This window comes from Antechinus flavipes, chromosome 3 (assembly GCF_016432865.1).
Source record: "Antechinus flavipes isolate AdamAnt ecotype Samford, QLD, Australia chromosome 3, AdamAnt_v2, whole genome shotgun sequence".
NCBI lineage: Eukaryota > Metazoa > Chordata > Mammalia > Dasyuromorphia > Dasyuridae > Antechinus > Antechinus flavipes.
The window spans coordinates 43,397,503-43,422,160 of NC_067400.1; the positions used below are offsets into that span (position 1 = coordinate 43,397,503).

Genomic DNA, 24,658 nt, shown 5'->3' on the forward strand with positions numbered 1-24,658 from the left:
AAGTCCCGAGCTGGAAGTCTCGGTCTTGTGTCCACTCCCACTCTGCCCCCAGTCCCAGCCTCTAAGCAACCAGCCTGGGAGCAGCTGACTGACGGATCGACGGACTCCGAGGCCCCGAGAGCCGAATCTGGCTACGGGACGTGACTTTGCCAAGTTGGGCTCCGGACCGCGCGCCGGGCTCCCAGTTTGCGCCTTGGCCCGCTTGGCCTGGGCCGGCTGCCAGGACTCCCCTGGGCTCGGTCGCTCCGGCATCAGATCCTTCTTGGAGCCGAACAGCGTCGGACTTGGTAGCGCTCAGCTGTCCTGGCCCTGTCGGCCCGGGAAGCCGCGAGCTCTCCCCGGATACGGAGCTGCCGGACCACGTACTGATCTGCACTTCCAAGCGCCCTCCTCCTTCTCCTCGAACTTGTCCGCCTCCTGGAAACTTCAGGGCCACTGGAAAGTTGCATAATTGTTGAGGAGGCGAGGATTTCCCCTCCCCTCCCCCACCGGGTCGGGCCGCCTGGCGAAGGAAGGAAGGTCTGCTTGGGATCCTTGGAGAGGGCATCGATCGCCGGCTCGTTCCTTCCCAAGTTTGTTCTCTGAAGTTTTCATTTTTAGGGGCTGATCCCCAGCTCAGCTCCCGCCCCCCGCCCCCGCTCCCGCCCCTTTTAATAAACCTGCAGTTCTCTAAGAGTGTGAGTGTGAGATTGCGAGGCGCACGATGAATCCCGCTCCTGTACCCCCTCCTCTGCCGCCCCCGGGGCAGCAAGTCATCCATGTCACCCAGGACCTCGACACCGATCTCGAAGCGCTCTTCAACTCCGTGATGAACCCCAAACCCAGCTCTTGGAGGAAGAAGATCCTGCCCGAGTCCTTCTTCAAGGAGCCCGACTCCGGCTCGCACTCCCGGCAGTCCAGCACCGACTCGTCCGGCAGCCACCCGGCCCGGCTGAGCGGCGGCGGCGGCGGCGTGGCCGGCGGTGCCCAGCACGTCCGCTCGCACTCTTCGCCCGCCTCCCTGCAGCTGGGCACCGGGGCCGGGGCGGCGACCAGCGCGGCGCAGCAGCACGCGCACCTCCGCCAGCAGTCCTACGACGTGACCGACGAGCTGCCGCTGCCTCCCGGCTGGGAGATGACCTTCACCGCCACGGGCCAGCGATACTTTCTCAAGTAAGTGACGGGACTGCCTCCGGCTTTCCCGGGGTCCCGGGAGGGGTCCGGTCGTGAGTGCAAGGGGGTACAGGTATGTTCGTGTGTGTACAAACGCGGACGGGTGCGTGTGTGGGGTGCGTGCCCAGGGTGCCAGCTCTTTCTCGTGGGTGCGGAAGCTAGAGGGGTCCCTGGGCAGGCCGCTGTAGTGTTGGCACTGCGTGTGGCGAGGGGGGCGGGGATCGGCACCATCGGAATCGGCTGGCTCGGGAAACGTAAAATCCCTGTTGTCGTGGAGGCGTGGAATGAAACTGGGAGGGGGGGGATTCCCGTGTTCTTTCAGGGATAACCTTGCACCTAAAGGTGGGAGGGATGCAAAAAGCCAGTCGTGTCCAAGTGGCTCCAGATAAGGGCTGGGGGGCCGGAGAGGGCATCTCCGGATGCCAACGTGCCGAGAAAAATCAGTGGGCAAGCAAGTTCCTGTCTTTGAGAGTCTTAAGGAAAGGATGGGTTGGGGGGAGGGGAGCTCAAGTTTCTGTTGTCTGCGGTTCTCTCTTTGATGGGAAGAAAGCTAAGGGAAAAAGTGAGAGAGGCCGGACGGTGCGCCAGCTCCTTGTTGTCACCCTCGGTGATTCTGTTAGAGTAGTTTATGGGATGGATAAAACAATTGTGTGGAAATTAGGTCAGGAGAATTTCATTGTGGCAGCGGAGGAGAACCTAGAAGACCTACTGGTTGGCCCCGGTGCCTTTGCAAAATCTTTCCTACTCCCAGCTTCTCTGTGGACATTAAACTTTAATTGAAGTTTGGACAATTGTAACCACAGACTTCCGGAAAGGAAAGCTGTGGCTGTAACCTCTCTTCTAAGAAACTAATCGTGGTGGAGAGTACAGGGCTGCAACCTAAAATGTTCCCAAGATCCTAAGGGACCCGACCTTGAGATTGGGTTCAGATACAACCATAAACGTGTTCATTTTAATTTGGTAGTGTGAGTACAGAAAACCTATTTAACCAAGGGCTCTCATCTGTAAAATGTAAAAAAAAAAAAAAAAAAAAAAAAGCCCTTCGCAAACTTTAAGATAAAATATGGAATGAATTCATAATTTGTGATTTCACTGGTGCGGAAATGCCCCTCATCTGCCATTCCCTCTTACGTGACCAACTAATAGTAATGGAACCTTTTTTGTTTCATTGCAAGGATAGTTCAAATTTAGGCAGAACTTGAACTCAGATGTTTGGGCTCTACTTAATATGTCCAGTTAGTGGTCAAAGATCTGTATAAGTGAAACTTAGTTATGGAGTCATTGACACTGAGGAAGGTTCTGGATCCCCTCCGATTCACTTTCAATGGCCCTTTCCAAATAAATGTTTCTGCTTATTAGTAAATTCAGCAATAATTAATAAATGAATCAAATGCTTATCATTTGATAACTCTTTTATCACAGAGTTTGGAGAGATGACTATTGATTGCTTACAAAGATGTGATTTTTATTGCTGTTTTTAATGTCTCTAACTCATGCTAGTGAATAATTATTCGAGAAACTCTTTATGGATCTTTTCAAATGAAAGGAGGTGGAATTCTGATTAATGAATGCTTGATTTTATTTCTGTTATGGACACAAGACAGAGCCACTGGATTAAAGCCGATGTATTTTATCATCGTGATTCACAATGTAGTATCCACTAGCAGCCTACTGACAGGAACAGAGAGCTCTGGACTCTAGTTAAGAAAGACCTGGGCTGGAAGAAGTTTGATCATAGGCAGATCCTTTCTCATTTTCAATTTTCTTATCTGTAAAATGAGCACCATAATTCTTGGAACTGAAGACCTCCCAGGGTTGTTGTGAGAATCCATGAGATCATGTTAGGTGAAGAGTTTTACAGATTTAAAGTGATAAAGGAACCCCAGCTTTTAATGTAGATGCACAGAGAAACAGTTTTCACTTATCTTATGCCTACTGTAAGTCGACTACTATTTATGCTCATTTCATTCATTTGGGGCACAATAACTTAGTCTTAAAAGAGGCTCTTTTGGGCTCCCAAATACCATTTGAAAGGTCAGGATGCCTATAAAATTAGTCATTTTAATTTTGCTTAGGTAATGAAATTTTCAAAGATGTTAATGCAATTTTTATAGGGATATACTTAGTAAGGATTAAGTGTCTTGATATAGTGGAAAGAGAACTGGCTCTTTGTAGATGGAGCATTTGAGTTCGAATTCCTCCTCCTGTTTCAGCCTCTCTTTGTGTAATCTTGCAAAGTTATTTCACCTTTCTCTGGGTCTCAGTTTCCATATCTATGAAATATAAGGGTTGAACTGAATCTCTCCCAAGATCCTTCTCTCCCTGTTCTAATATTTCATGAACCTTTAATGAAATTTCGGGCCTATATCCCTCCCCCCTTTTCAAATGACTTAAAAGAAGAAATTTGATACTAGATAAGTATGTATCGCAGAAAAATTATGTGTGATAAAAAATGAGTGGCAAATAAATTGTAAAGAGGGTTAAGAGCACTTGTGGAACTTAGAGGCTGGAGGGAGCCTTTCCCAGCTTTTCTTGGAACAGATCCGAGCCCCACCTGGAGAGTACATAAGAAAGACTGGCCAAAAAAAAAAAAAAAAAAAAAAAAAAGATGACTTTTGTGTTTCTCGAGGACTCTACTTCGGAAGGAACCCCCATGCACTCATAATCATTGAATCATTTCTGTACCTCTGAACTTTGTCCAGGAAAAGCAGGTAAAAGTAGGACAAAGGGAGTACCTGGCTTTTGGGTTCATTCACCTTAAGGTATTTTATTCTAGTCTATCATTTCTTCCATACCAAGGAAGAATCAAAGTTTTCCTCCCTTCTAGACTCCCCAACATCCCACTATATCACAGCTGCCCTCTACCTTTTACAATTAACAATTCCTTTTTACCAACTGACCTGTGCCCAGCTGGGGTAGCCCATGCTAACTGTATGAATGGCAGAAGTAATCTTAACTGAAAGCAGGATAATATTAACCAAGAGGGAAGGAGGATTTAATATAAATTGCTACTCTGTCAGATGGAATAACTAGCCAAGCAGATTTTTCGATGCTTTGATTAACGATGAAAGGAAATAAGTACAATATGCCAGTGTAGTAGATTTTGAAGTTGGGAGACCAGGGTTCAAATACTGTCTCTGACTTGAGCTGGGCAATTCTTGGCAAGCCATAACTTCACTGAGTCCCAGTGTCTTTATTTGTAAAATGAGAAGAATAATATTTGTACTATCTATCTCTCAAGGGTGATGTGAAGAAAGTAATTAGCAACTCTAAATTTCCATAGAAATATGATCTGTCTTTATTACTAATAATAACTTACATAGTTGTAAGAGATTCTGTTGTTTGGTAGATTAAGTCACATCTTAAAAAGGACCGTCATTGGTCCCTTGTTCTTGCTTGTAGGGTCTCCCCATGGGGCCACTTTATCATCTATGAACTGGGTATAGGGGACAGGTGTCTTGCCTTAGAAATGTGGATTGAGCTATAACTAAAAGCATACATCCTTATCTAAATAGATGAAGCTACAGCTGAAAATCACTAGAGCCTTCACATCAAACCAAGTTTGGAGGCTGTAGAGGAAGGAGTGTAGGGGAGGAGAAAGCCAGAAGACCTGGCTTCCATTTCTGGCTCTGCTATTTCATAGACTTTGAGCTGGAATGGATCCCAGAAATCATCTCATTTAACTGCCTCTTTTTTTACAGATGGGAAACCGAGGCTTAGAGAAAAACAGAGAGGTTGGGAAACTGAGCCTGCTAAGGTCCAAATTCAGTACCCAACCCACAAGGCCGCATTATTGCCTCCGTGATCCTGGGCAAATCACTTAAACATTCTACCCCAGTTTTTCCACCTGTAGAATAAGGGGATTGGACTTTTGATGCTAAAGGTACACACAATAAGCTTTCATCCAAGGTGGGGAGGAAGTCATAGTCATCAATGAAAAGACTTTTTTTTCCTTTCTAGTGTATTCACTTGATCACTTTTCCATGCTTCAGAAAAGGTCTCCTTGTCTCTACTTTTCAGACATTCCATTATGGCAAATAGTATCAGTGGAGAAAATCCAGGGCGAAAAGGCCTGCCTGTATTCTGAATGTGGCTTGCAGCCTTTTCCAAACTGGCTGTTTCATTTTAACAGGCCATTAACCTGTGCTATAACAACAATATACGTTAGTTTTTGAGTGAATTTGTGATCTCAACAATGTGTGCATAGTCCCTCCAACAGTACTGATTGTAGTTCCGTCTTCCCCTCATCATCTTATGCAACTTTTATCGGTATTCTCCCATAAATCCCTTAATTATGAGCATACTGATGGACCTTCTTCTTTGGGTCTTTTATATCAATCTGGACCTTGTACAGCTTTGGTTCTGTCCATCTTAAAAAACTTTCCTTCTTGCTATCTTGCTACTCTATCTTCTTTTTAAGCGTATATTTCTTTGTTGTAGTTGTTGGACCTGGGATTTTATGGGTATGTGGGCTACCTCCTTGTCCAAAGAACATCTTCAGCAACTGGATAATTTAGCCTCTTTATTTGAGGCACTCTGAAGTTAAGTGATTTTCCTAGAGTCATGTAGTCATACATTTCCTGGATATTTTATTTTCCCTCTGCAATCTCATTCTCATTATAGACTTTCAATTGCTCTTAAAAAAAAAAAAAAGTTACTCCCTTTGACTAAGTAATACCAAGTTAATGTGTGGTCTGCAGTTAGCTGTCAGTAAGGAGCCCTTTTCCTGCCCAAGTGACCAGAAACATATAACATTGTAGTTGTAATGGGGATGAGCAGGGCTGAATCGGGTTTAGTTTTTTGTGGGTTTTTTTGGGACAGTGTTTATTAAAGAGGTAGAGAAATGGACAGAGCTTTGTAGTTTGAGTCAGGAAAATCTGTATTTGAATCTCGATTCACATACTTAACTTATGTGATACTAGCAAATGATTTAACCTCCTTCAATCCCACTTTGTCATCTGTAAAATGGGCTTAATAATAGCATTTATCTCTCAGGTTGTAGTAAAAATCAAATGAAAATTTTATAATATGCAAAGCATTTTGTAAGTCCAAAAGTGTTAATGATAACATATATTTTTATTATTATTTTGAAATTAATTATTTAAAGAAATCAACTTTTTCTTTTTCTATAATTTGCAGGACATTTAGGAATTTAAAAATTTAACTAAATCCTGGCAATTTAAAATTTTCCTTATTGGCTAACAATGTGACTACAAAATACTTAAACAAAAGTTCTTCTACCCTTTTCATAGAATGAAATTGCCTGTTTTCTCCTCATACTGCTCATCCAAAGGGTGGGGTAGGAGAAGGCAGGCTTGTCTGTGCTGGTCTAAGGAGCTGGTGCCCAGAAACAAGCTATGGAAATTTCAGGAGAGAGACTTGGAGTGTGTGTGTGTGTGTGTGTGTGTGTGTGTGTGTGTGTGTGTGTGTGTGTGTGAGAGAGAGAGAGAGAGAGAGAGAGAGACAGAGATGGGGGTGGGGGGAAGAGACACACACAGAGACAGAGGGAGGGAGAAAAAATGGAAACAGAGACAGAGAAACATGCATGAATATATGTATGTGTGCATGGTATAGATCTATACTATATATACCCACAGACAGAAATATATGCATAAGGATTGTGCTTAGGATTTTATTAGTATAGGGAACCTTTTTTGATGATGTAACTAACACTGCCATTACACATTGTGCCTTCTCTGCCATTTATAGTCTTGGAGAGATGCCCAGGGCAGTATTGTCTAACTTAGAAAGGGGGGCCCACTAAACCATATGTAAGGCTCCCTGCAGGTCTCATTTTAACTTGGGAAACTGCATATTAACATTACCTTTTTCTTATTATATTAATTTCCCAGTTATATTACCTATTTACATTTCCCAATTATATTTTAATTTTGTTTGGGCTGCAGCACATGTTTATCTCTGGCCCCGGTACTGAGAGGTTAATCCCATATCTAGTAGAAGTTAAAGGTGAAGCAGACTTGAACCCATCTTCCTAGCTTGGAGAATCCATTATGTCACATTCCCTTTCTACATACATACATGTACACATATACTCACAGAAGTTCTTAATGGCCATATTATATGGTTCAATCCTTATCCTTTTTGCCCTATTGATTTCCTGGCTTCCTTGCCCCCATATCCATGTGAGTGAGTCTGTGTGTATATAAGTAATAAATGAGAAGTACTGTGTTGAGATGAGAATAGTTCAATTTGTAGTAAGAGACTAAAGGTTCAATTTCCTGTTCTACCACTTACACCTGTGTGACCAGGTAAATCATTTAGGTCCCTTGGCCTTCATTTCCTCACTTTTAAATAAAGAGGCTGGGCTCTGAATGTGTAATCTTCTGAATCCATGGGAACTTACTAGATTCTCCAAAAGAAAGAACAAATAGAGAGAAGGTCCAATATAGAATCTTAGGGACACACTCAGAATTAGAAGACAGGATGGTAGCGATGATCCGGCAAAGGAGATTGAGAAAAAAAATGTCCAGCTGGATAGGGAAAAAAACTGGGAGAGACCAGTGTAACAGAAGCCAGGAAAAGAGAAAATATCTGGAAGGAGAGGTGATAGATGGTCCTGAAAGCTCAGGTATAGAAAAGTCTAGAAAAGTGACAATTGAACCTTCCAGTTTGGCAATTAAAACTTACCAGAATAACCTGCAGTATATACTGTAAGTATATTTTTTTATTATAGCATAGATGAATATGATATGGGTAGTCTAGAAATTTTGGCAAACTATATTATGGATACGGAGAATTTTTCTTTCTTTTTAAAAAAATATTCTAATTTATTTATTTTTAAAAATAGTTTCCTCAGTTACATTTCAAACAATTTTTTTTACATTTGTTTTTAAAACTTTTGAGTTCCAGATTCTTTTCTTTATTCCCATTCTGACCTCACATGTGAAGTTAGGCAAAATAGTTCTATAAAAATCATTTTGTGAAAAAAAATATAAATCTCCCATTCCTTCTCAACCCCCCCCCCCCAAAAAAAAAAAAAAAACCCTCAAGAAAAATAAAGTAAAAAAAAAAAAAAAAAAGAGAATGTTTCAATCTGTATTCAGATACAATCAGTTCCTTCTCTAGATATGGATAGGATTTTTCATTATAAGTCCTTCAGAGTAATCCATGGATCATTGTATGGCTAAGAATAGCAAAGTCACTTACAGCTGATCATCCCAGAATATTGTTATTACTTTGTATACATACATTTCACTTTGCTTGAGTTCATAGAGGATTTTCCAGTTTTTTTCTAAGAGTATCCTATCCATCATTTCCCATAGAACAATAACATCCCATAACAATAATATGCCACAATTTATTCAGCCATTCCTCAATAAGTGGCATCCCCTCAATTTCCATTTTTTTGCCCTGAGAAAAGAATTGCTATATTTTTGTACATATAGGTCCTTTTCCTTAAAAAAAAAATCTCTTTTGGAATTCAACAGGCAGAATTTTTCACACAATCTTCCTCATTGATGCTATTTACACTTTGGAAGCACTTAGTTAAGATGAAATATTACATTAATATAAGCTATTATTGTTGTTGTTACTAATTATTACTATCATCCACTCAAGTCCAACTCAGATGACTCGTTGTGTTATAGAGGACACCCTGGACTATGTCAGCAGAGCCAAAGTTCTGCTCGGTCTTACCAATCTGAAAACAGGTTGAAGTGATGGACCAGGGGGGCCCCTATTGAAGTTTGAATTTTTATTTATCATCAATCAGCTTGGCTGCAGGATGGTGATTTAAAAAAAAAATTTTTTTTTGGCCATATCAATGCTTTGAGAGGGATTGTGACTTGCATGATTGTGAACCCCAATGAAATTACAAAAATATTTTAAAAACCACAATAATAATAGTACTGGTGGTTATATTGATGAAGGGAAATCCCTCTACCAATACAGATTAGCTATTCTTCCCCTAAGTCTTGGGATTTACCTGGTTGTCTTAGAATTTCAGTGACTTGCTCAAGGTCACATTGTTAGGCAGGGCTGGAAAACTGCTTTCATAACTTCAGGGTTGATTGATTCTCTATTCATTACTATTATAGACTCTATAATTAAGTGCCCATTAATTAGGTCTTGAGAGCTTATGTTATTAAGAGTTGAAGAGGACTTAGGTAATTTTTACCTGCTAGAGTAGATTTGGAGATCGAAAGTTTGTTTCTGAGTGTTGTGTTTTAATCTAGACTTCTCATTATCTTTGGAGATTTGATGAGGAGAAAACAGAATTAGGCATTGCATCTATTTCTTATTTTTGATTTGTTTGTCAAGCTTTTTACTGTTGGTAAAAACCAAAAGGAGTTTATTCAGCCTTTCACTCTAAAAAAACAAGATGACCCAATTGTCTTTCTCACATGGACACTGGATCTCTCTACCTTCAGTGTTCATATCTGTGAAATAGGAATAATGGCTTTATATTGTATCTGGAAAATGATGAATTATATAATATTGGAAAACTAGTTTAAAGATGAAGTAGAACTAAGTTGCTTAATGCCTTAATTACAATTGTTGAGAATGATTAAATCCCAACTGGGGTGGAGAGTTCAGGATAAAATGAACCTTGAGTATAATGCCTCACCTCTCAGTTCCTGCTTCTGAAAGGAAGGAACGGAAAAAACTCCATTGCTCCTATCCCTCCTGTAGTGAAATATTTTACCATGGGCCAAAGGGTAGGTGGGAGAAAAAAAGTCCTAAAGTAACCTAAGATAATCTACAACCACCCTTTTCTATGAGGAGAGATAGAAAGTGAGGACATTTAGCAGTGATTTATTTATTTATTTTTTTTTTTTAATTTTTTTATTTAATAATTACATTATATTTACACTCATTTCTGTTCCGATTTTTTTTTCCCCTCCCTCCCTCCACCCCCTCCCCTAGATGGCAAGCAGTCCTTTATATGTTGGATATGTTGCAGTATATCCTAGATACAATATATGTTTGCAGACAGTGATTTATTTATGATAGAAGATCAAGGGCCAGAGACTTGGTCATAGTCATTTTTGAGGCATATGAGAGGATCAGGCCCATTTTAGCACATTAACATGAGACTGAAGTGTGTTTGTGTGTGTGTATGAGGGGTCTTAACTTTTCTAGTGTCATGGATCCCTTTAATTCTCTGGGAAAGCCTATGCACTAAAGTTTACCTAGGGGCTGAATGATCCAAGGGATGGATAAGTAAATAAATGCATGTATATTTCTCATCCAAATTCATATACGCCTGACATCTTATTTATGAACTCTAGGCTCAAAACGGTAGCAGAGCAGTAGGTTAATATGAAAGTATAGAGAGAGATGCTTCCAAAGTACTCTGGGATAATGGTAGTGATAGTGTGGTGATGGAAGCATCAACAGTTTTTATTTATTGACTATCTTGTGCATGTAGCACTTTTCTAGGTACTATGGAAGCTACACAAGAATCATAAAGCCTGTAAATATTTCAAAGGGTACACAAGACTAGCAAGAAACAACAATCAGTAGGACATGACAGGCAATATATAATTGTATATTAAATTTTGTGTTGCAGACTCTGATATGAGTCAGAAGAGAGGGGGATTATAGAGTGTAATGGGGAAAGCACTACCAGTGAAATGAGAACATCTGGCTTAAAATCTCTCCTTCCTAGTCATTTCCTGCCTGTGTTGTTCTGAGCAAGTCATAGAACCTCCATGATCCTGTCTTATCATTTCGGAGATGAGGAGTTTGGCCAGGGTATTTCTTGTCCAGTTTTTGATCCATGATGGTTGGAACATGGGTCAAAGAAGACTTTGGTGGTTGTGTGAGACATAAGCTGGACTTGGAAGGGTAGGTAGACTCTGGGATGATGCAAAGAACAGGGGAGGGAGACAGTGTGACCTAGTCCATAGAGAACTGACCTTTGAGTCTAGAAGATATGGATTGAAGTCCTTTGGATATATACTGGTTATGTGACCTTGGAGCAAATTATAGCAGATCCAGTGCATATAAATTGCTGAAGAATAGGAATTAGGTAGGAATACCTTTTCACTAAAGAACAATTCACATGAACAAACATGTCTCAGTATTACCTTTCTTTTTAGAATAAATATGAACCAGATAAATAAAAACCTATGAAACAAAAGTAGCTTTAAATTTCTAATCAGGGAGGTTCCAAAAAGGGGGATTGGGGGACACAAGGTAGCGATAGGAATGGGGGAATCTTCCAAATCAAATAACAGTTCTTCCAAAGGCTCCGTGCTCTAGCTATGTACTTGGCTTCTTAAAGATCTCTGCTTAGTGCCTTCTTGACCTGGAATTAACCTCTGACAAGCCTAATAAGCCTAGATTTAGTTTCTTAGCCCACAGGGAATTGGAAGCAGCAAGAAGGAGCGGGTAGAGTACTGGTTACAGGTTACAACAGACAGGACAATGACATCCAGACAAGTGGCTCTTGACATCGAGGGAGAAGGCAGAGATGCTCAGAACTGGACACAACTGTGAGTATTACTACACAGTGACAATGATGCTTGTTCATGATGTTGATGTAGGATCAGGCTTAAAGCTTCAAGAACACTCAGAATCCATCTATTCCACTTTCCTCTTTTTACAGATGGAAAAATAGAGACCCAGAGAAGTTAATTGACAATGTCTCACAGATAGTAAATAGTGGAGCTGAGATTTGAACTGAAGTCTTCTATCTCCAGATTCAGCTCTTCTTCTACTATATCAGGTTCCTCCTCCCAATAGAGTAAACTTTATCCAGAAAACTAGCTCATATGAGTGAAGAATAACACATTAGTACATAAAGATTCTGCCTAAATGAAATCTATTAAATTGAATGGAGAAGAAAATGGCAACCATTCCAGTGTCTTTGCCAGAAAATCCCCAAATGGGGTCAGGAAGAGTCAGACACAACTGAAAAACAATGGAACAACTGTATTGAAATCAAGCTTTCTTCTTCCTTTCCATGCTACTTTGTCTTTAACTTAAAAAAAAAATATTAAGTTCTAATTCTATCATCCTAAACCACATTTAAAAAAATTATTTAGTTAGTTATTAATAAAGCATATGCATGGGTAATTTTTCCAACATTGACCTTTTGTTCCAAATTTTCTCCTCCTTCCCCCCACTCCCTCCCCTAGCTGGCAGGTAGTCCAATACATGTTACATATGTTGAAATACATGTTAGATCCAATATATGCCAAACCACATTTTCTAGACCTCTTTTCCATCTTGCTCTGGTTCTCAAATTAAACTCTGATGGAGAGGCTCAAATTCACATTCTCAGATAATTTATTCTTAAACGACTGAAGGCTGACAATTCTAACTTGTTCTACAAGGATTCTCAATTAGAAAACAAAACAATGTACCATATGGAGGTTATGTATTATGTGCTTGATCCCTACCATCCAACACTAGCCCATTGTTTTTAAAAAGTACTTTGATACTCCTTGAGCCTGGAAAGTAAAGCTAAAACGAAACTCTTTTCTGTTTTGTGCTTAACCTAGCTTAGAACATTTCAAACAATGTGCTTAGAAATAATAACATAACTGATTAGAGACAAGCATGTCTGGTGGCTTGTTTATTATAGCAAACGTTACTCTTTTCCTGATAGTGCTGAATCTTGAATGAAATTCAGCTTCTTACTTACTAGCTGTGTGACCCTGGGCAAGCAAGTCACTTAATGCCATTTGCCTCAGTTTCCTGATCTTCTTCCTTCCCTTTTGCTGAAACTTCTATACACACCCCAGGAGGAAAGCTAGTGAATGGGCTTCCCAGTCTGCCTCACTTCCAGACATTTTTCTTTCTAGGTGTTTAGAAACAAGCATTTGTCTACACTAACCAACCAGCTGAAGAATGGAAGAGTCAGTGAGTCAAGGAGGTGAACATGCTTTGTTCTGACCAATTATTTATTTAGTTTTACTGAGATGAGTGATTTTCTTTAAAATGGCATTAATTAGTTTCAGCTTTGTGTAGACTTAAAGTAGTTGCTGTTTTTTCTTAACTCCTCAGCTGATTTATACATATTGCTCTTAATTGACTTCCCTAGAACTTTGAATATTCTCTGGGAGGACTCCAAGTTCCTGGGTAAGATTCTGTGTTGTGATCTTGCAGTTGGTGATAGCTTAGTTTTAGTTGATGAAAAAAGATTGCATTGCCCCCTCCCACCACCATATTTTGGCTTCTTCAGTTTCCTTCCTCTCTTTAAAAATCCTCCTTACTCCACTAAACCTATCAGAAGTTCCATCTTTAAGGCTCCAGTTAAACCCTACTTCCTGTGTGATGTTTTCCTTTATTCCAACCAACAATGACAGTCAGAGAAAAACTTGGAAAGGCACAGATAAGGATGTGCATATGGTACATGGAATAGTCAAAGCCAGGAGGAGAGAGAGAGAGGTTAAAGTTGACATAGTAGGTCTAGTGGAATCTAGAGTTATATGGGAGTAATACAGTACCCTGGAGAGCTCCTGGGAAGAGCACTTGCTCTGACAGAAACTGGGGGGTGGGAGAGAAATGGAGGGCTTTATACTTCAATCCAGAGACCTATTTAGGTAAACTACCTCTGGAACTATCTGGTTGTTAAAAGAATCTTTTCTTTCACATTTGCTTTCTTCCAATGTGAGGTGGGCCACAAGAACCATTGTTTCAAGAAATTTTCACCTTTTCATCAAGTGGAAATGTCTGATTTGACATAATAGATTCAACTTTCTTCTTCAGTCTCCTGCTTGCTCTTCTGTAGCCTGGAAGGAAACTTCCCACATCTGGACCCTAACACATGAAATAATTCATTAGGTAAATTACATTTTCCTGCTAAAGTTAAGCAGTGTTGATCTAAAATAGTTACTCCTTTTTAAGCTTTGATGAGGGGAAAGCAATTAAGAGAATATTGGCTCACATTTAAAAAAAAATATGGGATTTTGTTGCAAAGAACTATGGCTATCTGGGTAGTAGAGTGAATTGAACAATGAATCTGGGTCAGTTCAACCAACCTCATACACTTATTAGCTATGTGACTCAGGGCTAGTCACATAATCTCAGTTACCTCAACTGTAAAACATGGATAATAACACATGTATCTGACAGAGTAGTTGTAAGAGATTATATTTATAAAGCGCTTAGCACATATTAGACCCTATATGTGTTCATTTTTTTTCTCTTTCTTACTTTAAAAAGTGCTTTTTGTATACTTATTTGATCCCTAAAGTAACATTGTATATTATTCCCTTCCCTCTCCAATTTTTTTTAAATTGAATCTGTGATTTAATTGGTTTAAGGTAGTGGCTCTTAAAGTGTGGTCCTGGGACCACCTGCAGTTGCTTAAGACTTGGGGTCTGTGAGTTCAAAACAAATAGCAGATTATGTTCTGAGAGAGGATCAGGTCGAAATTTATAGTTCAGAAAAACATGGAACTGCTGTTTTATTTTATGCATTTTATCATTCAGATCTTGGTTTCTATTGGCACTTGAAATGATTTTGGTGCTAGAAAAAATGCATTTATTTTATCAATGCGTGCACATTGTCTGGGCCCCACATGCTTAGCCATCTTGTTAGCCAGACATACACAAATGTGCTAAAATTGTGTTTTACAGAAATATTTACTTGAAGGAAGGAAATAGAAGTCTGGAGAGAAAGAGCTTGCTTTTTAAATAAAGTTTCAAGTATAATCAAATATGTTAAAAATAGAATTACCTTCGCTCAGGCATACATACATACATACACACACACAGGAGAGGGAAGTCTGGATTTGTGATTTTATCAGTTTTGGGAATTTCCAGTGTGGAAATTCTCTCTACCAGTCAAAAGTTTGTATCTTAAGTCTTAGAGAATTGCCTGAATTACTGAGAAATTAAGTGATTTGTCTGCTGATGGTTAACTGATCAGTACGCATTGGTGACACAGCCTTCAAGGGTAAGTTTCTATCCTTTAAGCCCGGCTAACTTTCACTATAGATATTTGTGTTTTTATGTGATTTCACTGAGGGAGGGATGACTGTTGGGTAATGAAAGTTTTTGGGCAAAGAAGCAGATAGATACAACCTCCCAAGATTCAGAAGGTAGCAATCTGCCAAATCTCACACCAAAGAAATCACAGTTTCTTGAAATGTTGAAGTGTGTCTGATTGTTTTTACCCTTCAAAAAAATGACTTTTATATAAAGTATTTGAAATAAGTACTACACCATAAGAAAAAAAGTTGACTTTTTGGTGTTTCACCTAGTTTTTAAAACTTCAAGCCCAGCCTTCCCCCCCAATTCTGCCAAGAAAACTCAGCTCAGGGCTTGCATAATTGTGAGTTTGGTGGGAGGGTTAAAACTAAGGAAGTCCGACTAATGTAAACCCTAGAGATGTTTATGGAATCTCTTGGGTTTTCTGGGGAGATGGTCTTTTGAGTTGCTAGCTCCAGTATTATCTTCTTTGTTTATTTACTCTTTGAAATGTAAAGTCCTATGCATATAGATCTGGCTGCAAACTTCTTGGCCTCTATACACACCCCAGGAGGACTGCTAGTGAGTGGGTTTCCCAGACTGCCTCACTTCCAGAGATCTGGCAAATCCTGCTGCTGCAATCAGTCAATTAATTCTGCTTGAGATAAAGTTTTTTTTTTTCTTTATTAAAGCTTTTTATTTTTCAGAAGGTATGCATGGACAATTTTTCAGCATTAGCCCTTGCAAAACCTTGTGTTCCAATGGCAGGTAGTCCAATTTATGTTAAACATGGTAGAAATATATGTTAAATCCAATATATGCATACATATTTATAGAATTATTGAAGTAAAGCAAGTAAATTGAACTAAAATTATTGAAGAAGGAAGCAAAAAAAAGTGTATTTCAAAAAAATTGATTTAATTTAGAAGGAAATAGAGGTGTGTGGAGAAATGATCTGCTTCAATGAAGATTAAAATTCAATTACTTTTTTTTTTTTTAACAACCTCCCTTTCCTCACCCCTTAGCTCTTCCATATTTAAGGGCCTTCTATGTTCTAAGTTCTGTACCAGAGTACTCTGAAGGCTAAAAGTTCTGTCTCCTATGCAGCATTTAGAATATTTCTGCTTTGAGTGTGAGTACTGCATTGGTATGTTTCTCCTCCCACAACAGATAGGTTCATTGAAAAAGGAAGAGAGAAAGAGGATTCAATTGTAAATGCTCATTTAAAGCATATGGCACCATTCATTCAAAAAGCATTTTTAAAATTAATGAATTTATTTTAATATACATTGCTTTATGAATCATACTGGGAGAGAAAAATAAGAACGAAAGGGAAAAACCAGAAAAAAGAAGTGAACATAGCATGTCTTCAACAAGCATTTATTAGCTGCCTACTATGTGCCAGGCACACACTGCTAGGTGCCACAGACTCAAAGACCTGGGGGGGGGGGGGGAAGAAAAAAAGAAACCATCTCTGTCCTCAAGGTATTTATAGTCCCTAGGATAAGGGGTGAGGAGAGGTGGGGGATACTTAAATACTTGTATTTAAGTAAATACAAAGTAGGCAGACATAAAATCTTACGAATTGTACAAAAATCTTATAATTTCATAAAATATCAAACAAATATAAAATCATATGAAATAATTCCATACAAAAGCAAGCAATTTAATACAAAATTATACAAAATAATGTTGTGTAAAACCTTATACAAAGCAACTTCATAAATTTAATATAAAATTGTAAACATTATACAAAGCAATTTCATACCTACAAATTATTTCATACAAAATCATATATATTTTCACAATTTCATACCAAATCATGCAAAATATTCAAAATGGTACAGAGTGATTTCAGCAAAATCATACAATATATAAAAGCAATTTCATGCAAAATTATATAAATATTCAAAATGTCATATGAATCATGAAAATTCAAACATACAACGCAATACAAAATTGTACAAAATAAATTTGGGTAAAACCTAGTACATCATACAAAGCAATTTCCTATAAAATGGTTTCCTGCAAAAAAACATAGCGTCATACCAAATCATTTCATGCAAAAACAAAATATTAAGAACTTCATACAAAATTATACAATATGCAAAATCATATTTAATTTGAAATCCATTTTGTACAAAACTGTGCTAAATAATTTCAAGGAACAAAAAGCACTAAAAACTGGGGAAGAATTCCTAAGCTTATGTTTCAAATAAAATTCCAAGGAAACTTTTTTTGTCTTGGTATTTTGAATACCTTGAGCAGAGGCCACCATATAGTTGACATTTAATAATAAACAAGTGATTGAGTGATTGTAGAGCTGTGATTTAACAGTGTTTTAAAATCATAATTCCCCCTTTCTTTCTCAGTGCAGTACATATTTCTCACAAAATGCAGAAGTCTTATCTGTAGTGAGAAAGAAGCCAAGTTGAAGCTTATTGATTCTGAGCCTAGTGCCCAGTGAAACTGACCCCTCAGCAAGAAAATGTTAAGTGGTGCTAGGGCCTTGGAAGCTGGACTCTCAGGAACGTGCACAGGAAGTGTAAGCCACACTGCCTCACAGGGCTGTCATTGTTGTTCCTGTTTGCTCACTGCTTTCATTTTAATAACTATTGAGCAGTTGGTGATTATTAACAGATTATTCCCAACAGCAAGCACAGAAGTACCTTCTTGTCCGTTAAGGATAGTCTGGAATGTCGACAGAGGAGAGTTATTATTATTTTTTTTTAAGGTTCTAAAATCTGTCTTTACTTAAATTGAAAGAAACTTAAAGGTGGGTGGAGCAGGAGAAATGGTATAGCATAATCCCTTTCAATGATTAGCCACAGCTTCATGAATAGAGTTTGCCACCGCCTTCTTGATTTAACCTAATAATTGGCCAGCTCTGGTTAATCAGTGGAAAACTATAGTTTGTATGTAAGATCTCAGATTACCAGGTAGGGGCCCAGTTATGAATGTAGTGGAATTCGTAGACTTTTCAGTCTTTTCCATAGAATCCTAAAACAGGCCAAGTCATGGCACTGTATTTGTCAATGAGCAAGTTAGGGGAAAACCTTTGGGACAAGACTGAGCTTCTAGAATTCTTAGAAGGCCCCTTTGAAGCCCGGGAGACATCTTGTTGACTGATGGGTATCTATTTTGAGTCTTGATTGGAGAGCTGTTGAAAAGGCACTGAGGATGAAGTTCCAATTGAGTGTGGCAGCGTAAACTGATTCCCCTGAACGGCTGTAGCTGCTGTGACAGATCATATTTACTGACACTTATTATAAATGGATTTTCAAAACAATGTCTGTTTTGTATAGCGAGAGTCCGGTCTGCCAAGATCGGAACAAAGAAAAGTTATAATGTAATACAAGAAAAAAGGGACACTGCATAATAAATAATAGCTAGTGCCATTAAAATATAAGATTTCCTTTCTGAATGTAAAATATGTCATTAAATCAGTGCTCATAAAAAACCAGATTTTTCCCTCATGAGTCCAAAGCACATACAGAGTCTAAAGAAATACGAAGTGGCTAGAAAAGTGTCCAGTTCTGGACATTTTAAACACCAGGCTATCATAAAGAGTAGGCAATAAATGAAAATATGTTTGTTAGAGTGGTATATTCCCCATGTGGGACCTCTCTTGTCACCTCCATCAACATGGTCATCCATCTGGGCCTTGTTGAATAAGTTCTAAGGAATTGCTGAAGGCCTAGAGAGATTAAGCTATTTGTCTAGTGATTTATCAGTTTATAAATGTCAGGGGCAGGTTTTGAGCCCATGTCTTATTGCCTTTAAAGATAAAGTAGTCGTTGTTGTCCCTCAATCTTTTCAATCCAACAACAGGCAATACCTAAGAATGTGTGTGTATATTTCAACATCAGACGCTTTTAGCTTGGGGTCTTTGGACTTGTTTTAAAAAAATTGAATCACTGTATTTCTACATGATTCTATGTTCTTTTGTGATCCTTTGTATTTTATTCCATATATTTAAAAACATTATTCTGAGGAGGAATGACTTTGGACTTCAGAAAAAGCCTGAAATGTGGGGATGTCGGAGTAGATTGGTTAGCGCACATCTGTACTCCCCACTAAGGAGTCAGAGGCTAGTGGACTGCTTGATTTTGGGAGCTCTGAGCTATAGCAGACTAAAGGTGATTTCATTTCTACATTGTCTGACAGCAAAATGATGAGCTCCTAGTAGCAAAGGGCTAGTCGACTAAGGGGGAGGGGGCAGACAAGCAGAAGTAGATCAAATCTCTTAGTAGTAGGATTAAGTCCATGAGTAGTCACTGTACTTCCAATCTGAGCAAGACAGGGGAGACTCCCCAAAAGAAAGAAATTTAGATCTTTTGAGATTTATTTTGATTATTAGAATCGAATGAGATATTATAAATAATGTGCTTTGTAAATCTTAAAGTAGTAAATGAATGCCAGTTATTAGTAGAAGCATTGAGGTTTCCTGAGGTGTAATTTTGTTTTATTTTATTTTATTTTTTAGAGGTGTAATTTTAAATGGCTATTTAGTACCCTTGAATTGCCATGAGATAATCTGTTTATGGAAATGGACCTGAAATATTTCCTGAGTCAACTCCAGGAAGAAAGAATTCATAACTGGTTTGCCTAGTCAGAGGAACAAGGAAGAACTAGCCCTTAGCTTAAAAAACAAAACAAAACAAAAAAACATTTTCCCTGAGCCGGTTTTGTTGACAACGATTACACTTCTCAGAATGGCTTGACTTGAAAGAGGAGAATTTCCCCATCCAGTCTCGGGCCACATGGCCCGATGGCTCTCCCTGCAGGGCCATGGCAAGGGCCAGCTCCCATGCGTGTGTCCGGTTTCAGACTTGTCTGGCAGGGAGTGCGGAGATGAGGCAGGCCGCAGATAGCCGAGGGACGCGTGAGGGACTGGCCAGGCTTGGAGCTGCTTCCCGCCCTGAGTAGGCTTTGGGAGAAGTGAAAACCTGCTTGTTTCCCCTCATGGCCCATAATTCCTTCACTTGGCTCCTGAAGGTTACTTAGTACAGGACAAGAGTTTCTTTGTAACAAAGCACGGCTAGTGCTCAGGGGTCTAGCGTGACTAGCAGCTATAAATTGTATGGAAGTAATTAAATTAGAAGGAAATGTTGTGTGGGCTGAATTTAAACGGACAGAGGAGTATCGGTGATTATTATTATTTTTTCTTATACAGAGAGTGAGTTAGGGGAAGAAAAAGCATGGGAGATGCGAGGGTTGAAGAAAGACTTGGTGGGATGTTGAGAGGTACTTTGGAGGAGACAAATGAGCAGCTTTGCAGCATTTAGTCAGGCTCTGTCCAGCTCCAGACTGACGCTGGGTAAATCTTGGGAAAGATACACCACCTGAACATCCAAGGGGAAAACATCAAAACAGTTCCTACCCTCAACGAGCTTACATTCTATTGAGTTCATTCAATTCCTTGTGCTACAGTTTATTAAACTTAATTCTTTTTTTTCTGAGGCAATTGGGATTAAATGACTTGCCCAGGGACACACAGCTAGGAAATTTTAAGTGTATGTGACCAAATTTGAACTCAAGTTCTCCTGACTTCAGGGCTGGTGCTCTATTTACTGTGCCACCTAGCTGCCCCTTAATTTTTTTTTTTTTAAGAAAAAGGCAAAAATCTGCATAACTTGGGAGTGATTCCTAGAAATATTCTTTCATGTAAGTCTCTCCAGCCTCTCTGAAATCATCCTGCTGATCATTTCTTACAGAACAATAATATTCCATAACATGCATATACCATAACTTATTCAGCCATTCTCCAGCTGATGGGCAGCCACTCAATTTCCAGTTCCTTGCCACTCCAAAAAGGGCTTTGGCCATCCTTAGCCTAGAAAAAATTCAAATTTCAAAGAATGATATTCAATTAAATCATTCCATATTAGGTATAAAATACTCTGCCAGATATGATATATGATGCAACGATACAAAGGACATTGTCTTTGCCTCCAAATAATTTAACAACCAATTGGGAGAAAGACACTAGGAAAGTAGCGGGTTTCTAAGTATGTAACAGAGGTACAGAGTGAGAGGAGAAGGGAAGGAGATTTATGTGGCGGAATCTGAGTTTGGTCTTGATGAATGTTGGAAAAAACTGCAGAGAAATTTCTACAAATTATAATAGCTCTTTAATATAGAGCTATTATAACTCACACTCACGTGTGTGTGAGTACATGTGTGTGCTAGAGTGTATATGTGAATGAAGAAGTGTATGTGTATATATGTTCGTGAGAGAGTGTAATGTATATGTGTGAGTATATGTGAGTGTGTTTAAGGGTATATGTATATGTTTGTGTGAGGGTATATGTATATGTGTAAGAGTATATATGTATGCATGTACACATGTGTGTAAGTGTATCTGTGTATGTATTTCTGTGCTTTCCTGCTTTTAGACTTTTGCTCATATAATTTTAGCCACCTGGAATATCTTCCACTCTCCATCCTTTTACCTACAAAAAGTTGCTCTTCTGGTCCATCACAGCCCGAAGTGATTCCAGGGTCTAGCCCAAGCTCCTTGGTGGAAGGTGCACTTAATAAATGAATCATACCATAGTCAGGTCATAAGCAGATTTTGAGCTGGAAAAGTCCTCATTTTGTAAACAGAGCTCCAAAGGAAAGAAGTGATTGGTCCAAGTTTACACAGACTGGAATTTGAATTCATGTCTTCTGGCTGAAATTCAGCATTTTTCCATTAAATCTTTTTCTTCAGAACCCCTGGCAATTATAAGAACTCCCAGCAGGCATCCTCTTCTGACTTCCTGCCAATCATCTGAACTCCTAACAATTACTGCCTGTATGGGCTGTTTGGCAATTAATCATGCTCTACCTTTAAACATTTCCTCCATTGTCTTGAGCTGTTATTAAAATCTTTTATAGTTTAACTTTTCATGTCCTAAGGTCTTATCTTCCTGACTAGATTGTAGGCCCTTTAAAGGAAGGGGGGACCATATTTGTCTGTCTACCTCTTTGTTTACAGAGGGAGACCCTGTAGAGTATCTTGTACATAATAGATGCACATTAATATTGATATTGGTGATTTTTTTTTTTATTTTTAATTTTTTTTGTAAATCTAAGCTGAAATTAGGAAGGAATGGTCAGGGCTTTGTCCTAGGGTGCTGAAATTTAGAGACACCTGATAACTACTTAATATCTTTAACAGCTAGAAACAACTGAGCTTAACAACTAGTGAGCAAGAGTAACTAGTTGAAATAAGAAGCTTCTCCAAATTTTGGACAAGGTCCAGCTAGTTCTTCCTTGGTTTGGGCTCTATTCTGTTCTCTCTCGTCTCCAGAAATGACCTTATTGTATCTTGAGCACTCAATCCCAAATTCTGAGACATTCTCTTGAAATGCTCCCTACTCCCGCCAAAAAACAATCTGATTGTTCCAGAGATTTGGAACTAGATTTTCAGGCTTTTTTTTTTTTTTTTTCCCCTCTACTGTCCTCTTTGAAGAGTTGGATCTAGACCCAAATCATTCCTTCTTACAGTGACTCTGATGTTGATTTTTTTTTCTCTTTGAAATCACTTGGTCATCCATCCCTTCCTTTTAAAAATACATATAGGTTCTCATAATAAGAAATAGTCATAATTAGGTCCATGTTAACATGAAGAAGCTATTGTATCCTGTTATAGAGATCTATGCTCAGCCTTATGCTATTGACATTTTTGTCATTGAATTGGATCAATCCCTAGATGACATCCTTAACAAATTTGTGGATGATAGAAAATTAGGATACTTGAAACCAGATATGGCAGAATCTGGATATAAACATATCTTTATGGTCTGGAAAATTGGAATGAATTTAACAGGATGGAGATTAATGGGAATAAACATAAATCAGGCTGAAAGACCACTTATTGGAAATGTCATAGAAGTTCCTCTCAGGCAAAGAGTAGACTTCCTGTGACTCTGAGGTCCTTTCTAATTCACAGAATCTGTGATTCAGATGTAAGATATTGGTGTGGGTAGAGCTGGAGGGAGGCAGGAAGAGGATGTGGGGAGACTGGGATCCTATTGTCACTTAACATTATTAACGTTGTGACATAGACAAACCATGCCTCAGTTTACTGATTTGTAAAATGAGGAAATTGCCAATTTCCCTTCCATTTCTATGCATTGCCTTGAAGGATTGATAAGTTGATTACTTGATTGAACTGCTGAGATCTGGAGGGCAGGATTACGCTCTTTCCAGAGAGGTCAACATCACAGCTTGGGATTCTGGAAACATGAAGGATGTGGCTTAATTTATTTACTTTTTTTTTTTTTTTTTTTTAGAAGGGATGATACTTGTAGCACTCATAGGAGTAGATCTAGGTAATTGAATGATTAATGAATAAAACAGATCATACTATTGGTATTCAAGCAGCATGGTCTATATTTTCCTCCCCCACAGATATAAAAATTGGTTGTTTAAATTGTAGAAACACATATTAGAGATTGGAAGCCTTTAGAGGCCATTGAATTCAACCCCCTTCATTTTATAGACATTAAGTGACTTATCCAGGGTCACACAGCCAGTAAGTACTTGAAGTGAAGCAGATAGTATAAGCAATAAACAATTTTTTCAAAATCCCATCTCAGTTCTTCTGACTTTGTGCTATTGCTACAAGAAAGTAAAAGTTGGTCTTCCCAGATTTTTATTTAAACCTTTCTTTCCTCCCTCTCCCTTTTCCTGACATCTTGTAAGATGGAGCAGATCTCTCCTTACCAAGCTTTTGCACCATCACGAACCATCTCACATTCAGAGAGCGTAGTGAAAAGGTCAACATTTCCAAGCTGACACGATGACCAGATTTTGTGTGGGAGACTTTGACAAAAGACTTTTTGTTCCCAGTGGGACTGACACCCCATTTTCCCAATTAAATCTGACATTTACCTCATTGGATGGTGAGCTTTTTTGGAATTAAGGATAATGGTTCATTTGCTTAGAAATAAGCATGAGGGAAAGGAAAAGAAGCCTTGGATATTTCTATTTGACCACATTCAGATGCCCGGGGTAGCTGGAAAGAAGTGAATGGAGGTGAAAATAAATTGGGCAAAAATGAAAAGGTTGGTTTGGTTGACGAATTCAGGGCTCAGCGGGCCATGACAATGGGCCTGAGATGGAGTGTTCTGTCCCTCTGAGGGCACATTCCATTGCCATGACCATGGGCACTGGTGTGTAAGTCTGGTCCAGTGGCTTTGTTTATTAATAGGCCCTGTTCTTCCAAGGACTCCAGGGACTTGATTTACATGTGAACTTCTTTTCCTCCTCTCAGCCAGCCAAGTTAAGTGGGCAGGTCTGAAGCTGGAGTGTGTGAGCTAATCAGCCACTGAAACCATTCCTTTGACTCACCTTGTCACAAAGCCGCCAGTAGGTGATTACACTGAACCAGTAGGTGATTATACTGAACCGTGGAGGAAGACCTAGGATGGACGGAGGAAGCCTTAGCTCTCTGCTGGGCTTATACCTGGCAAAGAGCGGATGTTCTAGATACCTTTAGGTAGGGCAGGGGATAGAGTAATCTTATCTGAGACACTCTCTGATAACGTGACTCTGGGAAAGTTTTTCAACTTCTTTCTGTCTCAGTTTCCTCAACTGTAAAATGGGACAACAACTACAACAACAATAAT

At 39.2% G+C, this 24,658-nt stretch overlaps 1 protein-coding gene across 1 annotated transcript in view; it reads left to right on the plus strand.

The window, feature by feature from the left end:
• Positions 1 to 615: 615 nt before the first annotated feature.
• WWTR1 (WW domain containing transcription regulator 1) overlaps positions 616 to 24,658 on the plus strand; it is a 163,758-nt gene continuing 139,715 nt past the window's right edge. The window contains exon 1 of the mRNA XM_051983292.1: positions 616 to 1,152. Coding sequence (XP_051839252.1) covers positions 704 to 1,152 — 449 coding nt within the window. The 5' untranslated portion in view covers positions 616 to 703. The remainder of the gene's footprint in view (positions 1,153 to 24,658) is intronic.